We start from the raw sequence: 13,119 nt of genomic DNA on the forward strand, positions 1-13,119 counted from the left end.
CTCTCTTTTTCTTTCTCTTCTCTCTCTCTCTCTCTCTCTCTCCTTCTCCTCCTCCTCCTCTCTCCCCCCCCCCTACAGCCCACCCAGTGCTTTTTCTAACTGCTTCTTGAAAACATACAGCATTTTGGCCTCAACTGCTTTCTGTGGAAACAAATTCTCCAGGCCAACCACTCTGGGTGAAGGCATTTTCTCCTCCTCAGTCCCAAATGGTCTACCCTGTATCCTCAGGCTGTGACCTCTGGTTCTGGACACCCCCACCATCAGGACATCCTTCTTGCATCTACCCTGTTAGAATTTCATAGGTTTCTCTTCTGAACTTCAATTCATAACCGACTCAATCTCTCCTCGTATGTCAGTCCTGCCATCCCAGGAATCAGTCTGGTAAACCTTCTTTGCACTCCTCCTGTAGCAAGAACATCCTTCCTCAGATAAGGGGATCAAAATTGCACACAATATTCCAGGTGATGCCTCACCAGCGCCCTGTATAATTAAAGCAAGACCCCCAGGTCTCGTTGCACATTCCCCTCATAATTTATGGCCATTAGGTAATCTGCCTTTCTGTTTTTGCTACCAAAGTGGATAACGCACATTTATCCAAATTATACTGCATCTGGCATTCATTTGCCCAATCAACTCAACTTGTCCAAATCACACTGAAGGATCTCTGCATCCTCCTCACAGCTGACCCTTCCTCCCAGTGTTGGGTCATCAGGAGGATAAATTATTTTACAGTGAGTTATGAACAAATGCACTGTCTGAAAGAGTGGTAGTAGCAGTTTCAATAATAACTTTCAGAAGGATATATAGTTGAACAGAAAAATCTTCAGGATTATGGATTAAAGGAGGGATGTGGGTCTAATGTGATAACTATTTCAAAGAACCAGCACAGACACAATTGACTGAATGACCTACTTTTTTGCTGTATAATTCTATTCATGAATCATTCCTAAAGCAGCTAATAGTAAACACTAACCACTTCTAGCTGGGAGGTTTCAAAGAACAAACAAAGAACAAAGAAATGTACAGCACAGGAACAGGCCCTTCAGCCCTCCAAGCCCGTGCTGACCATGCTGCCCGACTAAACTACAATCTTCTACACTTCCTGGGTCCGTATCCTTCTATTCCCATCCTATTCATATATTTGTCAAGATGCCCCTTAAATGTCCCTATCGTCCCTGCTTCCACTACCTCCTCCGGTAGCGAGTTCCAGGCACCCACTACCCTCTGCGTAAAGATCTTGCCTCGTACATCTACTCTAAACCTTGCCCCTCTCACCTTAAACCTATGCCCCCTAGTAATTGACCCCTCTACCCTGGGGAAAAGCCTCTGACTATCCACTCTGTCTATGCCCCTCATAATTTTGTATACCTCTATCAGGTCTCCCCTCAACCTCCTTCGTTCCAGTGAGAACAAACCGAGTTTATTCAATCGCTCCTCATAGCTAATGCCCTCCATACCAGGCAACATTCTGGTAAATCTCTTCTGCACCCTCTCTAAAGCCTCCACATCCTTCTGGTAGTGTGGCGACCAGAATTGAACACTATACTCCAAGTGTGGCCTAACTAAGGTTCTATACAGCTGCAACATGACTTGCCAATTCTTATACTCAATGCCCCGGCCAATGAAGGCAAGCATGCCGTATGCCTTCTTGACTACCTTCTCCACCTGTGTTGCCCCTTTCAATGACCTGTGGACCTGTACTCCTAGATCTCTTTGACTTTCAATACTCTTGAGGGTTCTACCATTCACTGTATATTCCCTATCTGCATTAGACCTTCCAAAATGCATTACCTCACATTTGTCCGGATTAAACTCCATCTGCCATCGCTCCGCCCAAGTCTCCAGACAATCTAAATCCTGCAGTATCCTCCGACAGTCCTCATCGCTATCCGCAATTCCACCAACCTTTGTGTCGTCTGCAAACTTACTAATCAGACCAGTTACATTTTCCTCCAAATCATTTATATATACTACAAAGAGCAAAGGTCCCAGCACTGATCCCTGTGGAACACCACTGGTCACAGCCCTCCAATTAGGAAAGCATCCCTCCATTGCTACTCTCTGCCTTCTATGGCCTAGCCAGTTCTGTATCCACCTTGCCAGCTCACCCCTGATCCCGTGTGACTTCACCTTTTGTACTAGTCTACCATGAGGGACCTTGTCAAAGGCCTTACTGAAGTCCATATAGACAACATCTACTGCCCTACCTGCATCAATCATCTTAGTGACCTCCTCGAAAAACTCTATCAAGTTAGTGAGACACGACCTCCCCTTCACAAAACCGTGCTGCCTCTCACTAATACGTCCATTTGCTTCCAAATGGGAGTAGATCCTGTCTCGAAGAATTCTCTCCAGTAATTTCCCTACCACTGAAGTAAGGCTCACCGGCCTGTAGTTCCCGGGATTATCCTTGCTACCCTTCTTAAACAGAGGAACAACATTGGCTATTCTCCAGTCCTCCGGGACATCCCCTGAAGACAGCGAGGACCCAAAGATTTCTGTCAAGGCCTCAGCAATTTCCTCTCCAGCCTCCTTCAGTATTCTGGGGTAGATCCCATCAGGCCCTGGGGACTTATCTACCTTAATATTTTTTAAGACACCCAACACCTCGTCTTTTTGGATCACAATGTGACCCAGGCTATCTACACCCCCTTCTCCAGACTCAACATCTACCAATTCCTTCTCTTTGGTGAATACTGATGCAAAGTATTCATTTAGTACCTCGCCCATTTCCTCTGGCTCCACACATAGATTCCCTTGCCTATCCTTCAGTGGGCCAACCCTTTCCCTGGCTACCCTCTTGCTTTTTATGTACGTGTAAAAAGCCTTGGGATATTCCTTAACCCTATTTGCCAATGACTTTTCGTGACCCCTTCTAGCCCTCCTGACTCCTTGCTTAAGTTCCTTCCTACTTTCCTTATATTCCACGCAGGCTTCGTCTGTTCCCAGCCTTTTAGCCCTGACAAATGCCTCCTTTTTCTTTTTGAAGAGGCCTACAATATCACTCGTCATCCAAGGTCCCCGAAAATTGCCGTATTTATCTTTCTTCCTCACAGGAACATGCCGGTCCTGTATTCCTTTCAACTGCCACTTGAAAGCCTCCCACATGTCAGATGTTGATTTGCCCTCAAACATCCGTCCCCAATCTATGTTCTTCAGTTCCCGCCTAACATTGTTATAATTAGCCTTCCCCCAATTTAGCACATTCATCCTCGGGCCACTCTTATCCTTGTCCACCAGTACTTTAAAACTTACTGAATTGTGGTCACTGTTACCGAAATGCTCCCCTACTGAAACATCTACCACCTGGCCGGGCTCATTCCCCAATACCAGGTCCAGTACCGCCCCTTCCCTAGTTGGACTGTCTACATATTGTTTTAAGAAGCCTTCCTGGATGCTCCTTACAAACTCCGCCCCATCTAAGCCCCTGGCACTAAGTGAGTCCCAGTCAATACTGGGGAAGTTGAAGTCTCCCATCACCACAACCCTGTTGTTTTTACTCTTTTCCAAAATCTGTCTACCTATCTGCTCCTCTATCTCCCGCTGGCTGTTGGGAGGCCTGTAGTAAACCCCCAACATTGTGACTGCCCCTTCTTATTCCTGATCTCTACCCATATAGCCTCACTGCCCTCTGAGGTGTCCTCTCGCAGTACAGCTGTGATATTCTCCCGAACAAGTAGCGCAACTCCACCTCCCCTTTTACATCCACCTCTATCCCACCTGAAACATCTAAATCCTGGAACGTTTAGCTGCCAATCCTGCCCTTCCCTCAACCAGGTCTCTGTAATGGCAACAACATCATAGTTCCAAGTACTAATCCAAGCTCTAAGTTCATCTGCCTTACCCGTAATGCTCCTTGCATTAAAACATATGCACTTCAGGCCACCAGACCCGCTGTGTTCAGCAACTTCTCCCCGTCTGCTCTGCCTCAGAGCCACACTGTCCCTATTCCCTAGTTCTCCCTCAATGCTCTCACCTTCTGACCTATTGCTCCCGTGCCCACCCCCCTGCCATACTAGTTTAAACCCTCCCGTGTGACACTAGCAAACCTCGCGGCCAGGATATTTATGCCTCTCCGGTTTAGATGCAACCCGTCCTTCTTATACAGGTCACACCTGCCCCGGAAGAGCTCCCAGTGGTCCAGATAATGGAAACCCTCCCTCCTACACCAGCTGTTTAGCCACGTGTTTATCTGCTCTATCTTCCTATTTCTAGCCTCACTGGCACGTGGCACAGGGAGTAATCCCGAGATTACAACCCTCGAGGTCCTGTCTTTTAACTTTCTGCCTAGCTCCCTGAACTCCTGCTGCAGGACCTCATGCCCCTTCCTGCCTATGTCGTTAGTACCAATATGTACAACGACCTCTGCCTGTTTGCCCTCCCCCTTCAGGATGCCCTCTACCCGTTCGGAGACATCCTGGACCCTGGCACCAGGGAGGCAACATACCATCCTGGAGTCTCTTTCACGTCCACAGAAGCGCCTATCTGTGCCCCTGACTATAGAGTCCCCTATTACTATTACTCTTCTGCGCTTTGACCCTCCCTTCTGAACATCAGAGCCAGCCGTGGTGCCACTGCTCTGGCTGCTGCTGTTTTCCCCTGATAGGGGGACTTTATTTATTTATTTATTTTTTTTAAATTAAAACGTCTCACCTCGCACTCACTTGATACTGAATTCAGTCCACGATTTATTAGCCCATTCCCTTATCTTAGAAATTGTTCTTTGCAATTTTCTTCCTCTGCTAAATAACCAACTACTATTTTGGTATTATTGCAAATGTAGGGGTGAGAGTGGCCGAAGACAAAAAGGTCTAAAATTAGTGGCTAATGACTGTTGTGACAAGAACTATGTAATTGTAGGACTTCTTAATGATTTCTAGGAAATGCAAATGCTCTTAGGCCATTCCAGATGAGTGGAATTACCACACTTCAATTGGGTACAAACATTAGTTTTCCCCTTTGTTTACCTTCTATTATTGTCAAGAATTCACCAAAAAGATTTCTACATTTCAACATTCAAGCAGTTAGTGTATGTAGCAAAGGATGAAGTCCAAACATAACAAAAGAACATGATCATCACATTGACAAAATTTACAATGTGGCCCCATATTCTCAAGGGCAGTTAGGGATGGACAACAAAAGCAGGCTTTGCCAGGGATGTCCATATCCCATGAACAAATAGGTTTACAAAAAGAACCTTGGAAAATTAACATGACCCCAGATGCCAAATAAAAAATATAATTAAAGTTCACATTAGAGATCTACATATAACAATATCGCATTTACAAAAATAACTCTGTTTTAAAAATGCTTTGTAAAAAATGTATGTATAAATGCAGGTTTTAGCCAAAGCACTCCATATTTCTTGGTGACAAAAGACTCCGTGAAGCTCCTCTTCAAACCACCCCCACCCTACACATACATTGTAATCAGCCCCTCTCCTCCCACTACTCACTCAAGCAGCCCCTTCTTCTCAACTACCCATCCCGCACCACTGACTGAACAATCCTGGCCATTCCAACAACAACACCATCCTGGGGGTTCACAAGAACCAATACCAGGCCACCCTGATTGAAAATCAGCACCAATTCACTGCAACCAACCAAGACTAGGTCTTCGCTGCTCCTTCCTCCACCCTCTCTTCCTCCAAATCTTGTGGCCAACCAAATAGCCAGCAGTGCAGTCTCGGTGGATGAGCAACAGCAGTAGGGTCTGGGCACCCGGTGCAAGGATGAGTAACGGCGGTTGGGGGTCAGGGCTCAAGCTGTGATAAGGCTCCACGATTTGGATTTACGGATTGTGCACCTTACTGTTTGGATTTCAGGGATCAGCTAAAAGCACATGAGATCGGGTTCAAGCGCACCAATAACCACATCGCGGCGCGAGTTGGAAATCATTTCCAAGGGCCGAATTTCGTACTTGAAGTGTCAGAATTTTGCCAAAAGGCGGTAATTTCTTACCCCTGCAAATGTAAACTCCACTAACTCTAGTCCATTACAGGAACATATTTAATGGACTCAGTCAGTCCATTACAGGGAGGGAGCAAAAATATCTGTTTATGATGGGGACAGTTCAAATCTTGAGCACCAAGAAAGGGGCTCTAGGTCTGAACCCTTTGGGGTGTCATTATCCATTTCCAAGCACTCAAAATTTCCCTTAACTATTGTCCTCAAATCCTATTGTTTTCTCTGTAGAGAACATGGAACCAAGAAGTGCAGCTGGGAAAATATTATTAAAGATGGCAGATGTCAGCAAATTGGGAATGGAAAGAGCTGTGCCACCCTTGGTGAAGAGCATTACAATTATTAAATGGATTGGACATTTCCTCTAAATGTTGCACTTTTGTTAAAACACTGTTAGCTTTTTCAAACTTCTTGAATGCCCCACCACAATTTGTGGAACTTATTAAACTTGAGAGTACAAGAACACATGCAAAAAATTTAAAGGTGAAAGATTATCTATGAAGTCAAACATCTTAAACATTTCTATTACTTACCACATTGAAACAAGGCCTTCACATCACAGTTCTCAGCTAAAAACAAATCTGGTTTCCTTTTGAGAGCCTAGGAATCAGATACAAAGCTTTGTTAAAAAGTTCATAAATGTCTAACTCCAGTTTCTTACTGAATCCTTATTACGAAGACCATTCTTCATCCACTGTCCCAGTCTTCTTGGTCTGGTGTTACACCAAATTGCCAAGCTATAGAGTAGCAAAGAGCTAGAAATAACAATGTGGGATTCCTCGCTGATTCTCTACATAACATGTCCTCAATCAGTCCATTGCAGGGACATATTTCTGTATAGGGAGGGAGCAATATACCTGTTTATGATGGGGATAGTGCAAGCAGACAGCTAAAACAAAAAGTAAAATAAACAGAACAGATTTTTAAATAGTTTCATGTGAAATGCTACATAATGCAAATTTTAAAAAAGAACCATGTATTTTAAATACAAATGGAAATACATCACAGATCAATTTCTGAAAAATACTGTGAATGGAACCATCTCCAGCTCATTATAGAACACACAAATAAATCATGGTCAGACACTGATGAATGTGCGCAAAAGCAAGAAATGACATAATTCGGAAAATATCAATTACAACCTGTATTTATATCACACCTTTAACATAGTAAAACATCCCAAGATCCTTCAAAGGAGCATTATAAAAAGCAAAATATGACACTGAGTTGTATGAGGAATTGAAAGGGCAGGTAACCAAAAGCTTGTTCAGAGGTAAGTTGTAAGGAGAGTTTTTAAAAAGAGGCGAGAGAGGTAGAGTAGTTTAGGGTGGAAATTTTGGAACTTAGGACCTCCTTAGCAGAAGTTACAGCCACCAACTGTAAAGCGTTTAAAATTGGGGTTCTCAAGAGGCTAGAATTAAGTAGTGCAGATATCCACAATGGAGGAGGTTACAGAGATAGTGGGGTTGGGGCAGGATGAGCGTATGTGTATGTGTGTGTGTGTGTGGGGGGGGGAGAAAGAGGCCACAAAAGGATTTGAAAACAATGATCTAAAATTTAAAATTGAGGTATTGTGCAGATGGGAGCCAATGTAGTTCTGTAAGTATGGGATAATGGGTGAACAGGGCTTGGTGCAAGTCAGGACATGGACAGCGAGTTTTGGATGGCCACAGGATTATGCTTCGTGGGATGAGGGAGAACAACCATTTTAAAAAAAATTTAGAGTACCCAATTAATTTTTTCCAATTAAGGGGCAATTTAACGAGGCCAATCCACCTACCCTGCACACCGTGCTGCTTTCCGGGTGAACAACAGCATGTTTGTATAGTCAAGAATAAAGGCAACAAAAGGCATAAATGTGTGTTTCATCAGTGCATTGAGGAGACAGGGACTAACAACATCAGGCAATATTATGGAAGTGTAAATTGGCGATCTTGGTGATAGCACAAATGTGGTTGGAAGCTCTTCTCAGGTCAAATACCAAGTTTGTGAATCGAACTTCAGACAGTTGTCAAGCTGAGGGATGGAGTCGGTGGCCAAGGAATAGATTTTGTTGCAGGGGACAGTGCAAGCAGACTGCTAACAAGTAAAATAAACAGATTTTGAAATAGTTGTGTGAAATATTACATAATGCACATTTTTATAAAAAGAACCATAGATTTTTTGACAAGCAGTCTGGCAATTTAGAGACAGTGGTGAGGTTAAGAGAGGTGGCATCAGCATACATGCAAAAACAAACTTGTGTGTTTGATTCATGTCACAAATGGCAGTATACTAGCAAGAACAAGAGGGGGATGTGGGTACCAGAGCTGCAGTGGTGGAGGAGGAGAAGCCATTGCAGGTAATTCTCATGATTTGATGGATAGGAATGGAGCTAGTTGAGCGCACTCCCACCTAGCTGGATGACAGTGAAGAGACTGGAGGGCGGTGGTGTGGTCAACTGTGTCAAAGGCTGAAAACAGGTTGAGAAGGACAGGATACTTTACCTTCATCACAGTCACACAGGATGTAATTTGTGATTATATCAGTAATGCCTATGGCTATGAATTATTGACAGATCAGCTGTTATATTTGTAATCTTCATAACCGTTCATATTTTGAAGAATATCTGAAGGATGCACAATTAAATCACAGGTGTGGAGTAAAGTCAACCCAACCAGTATCACTGTCCATGCAACTGCAAGATTAGTTCAGCTGTACAAAGTTGTAAACCACGGCACTTTAGATCTTGTCCACATAATCCTTTCCAAACATCCCTCATGAATCCTCCAGCTACTTGGCATGTGCTCAAACTCCACCTGGCTACAATATGCTGACAGTGCAAAACATTATGACAACACACCAAACCTTGGCATGAAGTTCACAAAGTGTCTGACTGCTGATATAATACACCTTTCTTTACTACTGGACAGAAGACACAGTCTTCCGTCAGTGATAATGAATGTTCACAACTATTGCCAGTGCTGCCTGCTGCACATCCATAAAAGAGCTTCAAGTTCACGGTGATTCAACATGCCTTAAAAACCTTGAATTAACCTACAATGCATTTCCATAAGCTGGTTTAAAAAAAAAGCTGATTTCAGGTTTAATATAATTAAACAAAAAAAAGAAAGTGAATGAAATAAGAAACAAAAACACACCTGTGCCAGGAGTTGCATAAATGAATCAACAATATCAGGATGATCCCTGGGTCCTAAAATATAATAAGATGTAACTTAAGAAATAATATACAAACAGCAAATCAATATTCTTACTGTCTCATGAACTCTACGTAACAGTTACAGTGAGGGGGTACAATGAACAGCTTAAAGCAGTTAAATAAAAGAATGTACAGAAATATGAAACTTCAGAACCTAAAATAAATAAACAGCAAAGAGGATTGAAACCCAGGTGTAGAGATAACAGATTAAAAAAATGTGCTTTTTGTTAAAATCTTGGACCCAAGACAGTATTTAGAGAATTGGGAACTCAGAAATTCTCATTAACCAAAAAAAAAAAAAGAAAACGTTTTTTCCCCTTTTAAAAAGGAAAAATTGGCATTTCCAACATCGAATACTTGATATTATTTAGGATCTTTGGCCTGACAATTTAGTTTTTGAAATGTCTGCCTGCACTACTGAAAATAGAACAAGCTACAAAAACACAAGCTACAAAAACACATTTTTGCAGGTTTGGAACAAACAATACAATCATGGAAACTTCAAGGGTTATGGGAAGACTCCCACTACAAATTACTTTTGAAAATGATTCTTCATCTCTGTACTCATCTCCTTTTTCATTTGTAAAGGATGTCCAGATCATACAGTTGTCATTGTCAGAGTTCCAGCATGCAAAGTCATGTAAATAGAAATATTTACAATGAAATTGTAGGACGCATAATAATAATGCTGACCAATGCAGAACAGTGCAACTAAATTCTGTTTAAGCATGTTGCCATATCAAGAATAGATCATTGCAAGTACATGAAAATGCCTTCTATTCCAAGTGTAGAATGCTGCTTTGTCATTAACGAATTATAATCAGGCAGCATTCTTACACTTGGAAGATTGTTCCACATAGGTATTTAGCAGCAAAATATTGTTTTATACATTTGTGCCACAGGGCCTTTTTAGGTCCTATGCGGTAATGTTTTTGTGGAAGCTATATTATTACAGGTGCCAGGGTGAATGGTCACATGTTAGATGAATAATTGAAGCCTTAAATAAGTAAGCACGAGCAATAACTCTGGACAGATCTTAAACCAAGAAAGCTCCAACATAGAAACAGTGCCGATCATATCCCCATCAAAAACTGCCACCGATATATTTCTTCATTTAGACTAAAGTGAAGAATTAATGATCAGTGGGAATGTGACAGCAGGAAAATGAGGGAATGTGACAAATGCAGTTTTGGATGAGGGAATATAGTGATATTAGCAGAGAGCTTGGTGGTATGACAGCAGGACATGTGAAGGAAACAAAAGATGTAGTAACAAACAATTAGATCAACAGTAGAGAAAGGGAGCAAGGCCGCAGATGCTTAGTAAAAATGTAATTAAGAATAGTCAGTGCTTGGGAAAATGCAATTCACTTTATTTAAATGCCATCAAAACTCTAGCCTTGCTCCGGACTCTACACTGCTCCATAGCTGTTCAACCTTGTTGGACCACTGATTAAACCAGTCATATAACCTCAATACTTGGTTTGATCTCCAGATTAATCTCAAATGTAATATTCTCTCCATCATCAAGACCACATACTCTCTGCAATACTGCCTGCTATGCCCTCACCTTTTTTATTATGCAGAGTAGTGATTTGATATGAACAAGTGGCTTGCTTGCTAGCCACTTCAGATGGCAATTAAGAGTCAGTCACATTTAATATGACAGCAGACCAAAGTAGCCAGACAGACAAGGGTATTAGTGAACTGGCTGGGTTTTTAAACTACAATCTGACAGCACCATGGTCACTTCTATAGATACCAGAACACCAAATCCAAATTTTCCAATTGCCATGTTAGGCTTTAAACACATGTTCTCGAAGGTTATGGACCACTAGTTCAGTGACATAACCGTGACAAGGTCATTACCCTTAAATGACAAAACAGGGCCTCATTTTCACATTCACAGCTTCAAAATGCTGTTAGTAGCACAAAATAAATTCCGCTCTGCCTCTTTTAGGTTGAGAAGAGCCTTAAAATAATGTAGCTGCTAAGAGAAATCATGTTGAAGAGGGGTCAGGAAAAAGTATATTTATTTTAAAAAGCAAAATAAAGCCTTCTTTTATGGCCAGATATAAAAAGCCACCACTTGTAGCCGTAAGAAAAGCCCTAACGCAATTAGGAACAGGAGTTGGCCATTCAGCCCCTCGAGCCTGTCCTGCCATTCAATGAGGCTGAAGCCTGTCCCACCACTTAATGAGATCATGGCTGATCTGTGACCTAACTCTATATTCTTGCCTTTGGTCAATATCCCTCAATATCGCTGCTTATCAAAAATCTATCTCCGATTTAAAATTAACAACTGTTCCACCTATCCTCAACTGCTGTTTGTGGGGGAGAGTTCCAAACCTCTACCACCCTTTGAGTGAAGAAGTTCTTCCTAACATCTCTCCTGAATGGCCTGGCCCTAATTTTTATACTATGCCCCCTAGTTTTAAGAATCTTCAACCAGTGGAAATAGTTCATCTTTATCTACCCTGTTTTTCCCCGTTAATATCTTGATCAGATCAGATCACCCTTAACCTTCAAAATTCTAGCAAAAACAGCGCTAATTTCTCCTCGGAACTCAACCCCTGTAGTCCAGGTATCATTTTTGTAAACCTACGTCACACTCCCTCCAAGGCCAAAATATCCTTCCTACGGTGTGGTGCCCAGAATTCGACACAGTACTCCAAGTGGGATCTAACCAGGGTTTTGTATAACTGCAGTATAACCCAGGTGTCTTTATACTCCAATCCTCTAAATATAAAGACTAGCATCCATTAGTATTTTTGATTATTTTCTGCACCTGTTTGTGGCATTTTAAGGACCTATGCACCTGAAACCCCAAGTCTCTATGGATTTCCACTGTACCTAACCTCTTTCCATTTAGAAAGTACTCTGCTCGATCCTTTTTTGGTCCAAAATGGATAACCTTGCTCCAAAATGAATAAAGCTTACATTGAATTCCATCTGCCACAATTTTGCCCATTCACCTAGTCTGTCAATATCTCCTTGCAATTTTATGCCATTGTCTAGGCTGTCTACAATGCCACCTAACTTTATATCATCAACAAATGTTGGTATATGACTTTCTATGCCATCATCCAAATCATTAATGAATAATGTGAATAATTGAGGCCCCAACACAGATCCCTGTGGTACACGACTAATCACCTCCTGCCAATTAGAGCAACTACTTCCTGCCACTCAACCAATTTCCTAACCATGTCAATAAGACCTCAACTCCGTGGGCTTCCACCTCAGTTAACAGTCTCTCATGTGGGACTTCAAATGCCTTCTGGAAGTCCATATAAATACCATTGATAGATATTCCCCTGTCCACTACCTTTTAGTCACCTCTTCAAAAAATTCAATAAGATTAGTCAGGCATGACCTTCCCTTCACAAATCCATGCTGGCTCTCCCTGATGGACCAAAATTTTGAGGTGTTCAGTTATCCCCATCCTAAATATAGACTCCACAGTTTCCCCACCACAGATGTTAGGCTAACTCGTCTGTAATTCACTGGTTTCCACCTTTCAACCTTCTCAAAAAGTGGAGTGACGTATGCAATTTTCCGATCCAGAGAGGCCACTCCTAAATCTGGGGAACTCAGGAAGATTATAGTTAGGGCATTTAAAACGTGCTGCTCTACTTCCTTTAACACCCTCAGATGGAAACCATCAGGTCCTGGGGATTTGTCACTTAGTTCCAGTCATTTCCTAGTTACTGATGTTGTATTTATGTTAATTGTATCAACTCCCTGCCCTGTATCGACTACTAATTCAGGATTTCCGGCAAATTATCCTCCTTTTCAGCTGTAAATACTGGGGCAAAGTAATTGTTCAACATGTCTGCTATTTTCCCATCATCACTGACGGTATCTGCATCTTCAGCTTTTAGTGGGCCTACATTGCTCTTGACCCCCCCGTTTTCCCTTTATAGAACTATAAAATTTCTTCCTATTGGTCTTGATG

At 42.2% G+C, this 13,119-nt stretch overlaps 1 protein-coding gene across 3 annotated transcripts in view; it reads right to left on the reverse strand.

Annotated features, from left to right (window-relative positions):
- Positions 1-13,119, reverse strand: part of ipo13b (importin 13b) — a 253,469-nt gene that overhangs the window by 38,243 nt on the left and 202,107 nt on the right. For all 3 annotated transcript variants that reach the window (XM_072510858.1, XM_072510859.1, XM_072510857.1), the window contains 2 exons: positions 9,104-9,156; positions 6,497-6,563 (listed from right to left, as the gene is read on the reverse strand). In XM_072510858.1, the coding sequence (XP_072366959.1) occupies positions 6,497-6,563; positions 9,104-9,156 (120 nt within the window). The remainder of the gene's footprint in view (positions 1-6,496; positions 6,564-9,103; positions 9,157-13,119) is intronic.

This window comes from Scyliorhinus torazame, chromosome 7 (assembly GCF_047496885.1).
Source record: "Scyliorhinus torazame isolate Kashiwa2021f chromosome 7, sScyTor2.1, whole genome shotgun sequence".
In the NCBI taxonomy this organism is placed as follows: Eukaryota; Metazoa; Chordata; class Chondrichthyes; order Carcharhiniformes; family Scyliorhinidae; genus Scyliorhinus; species Scyliorhinus torazame.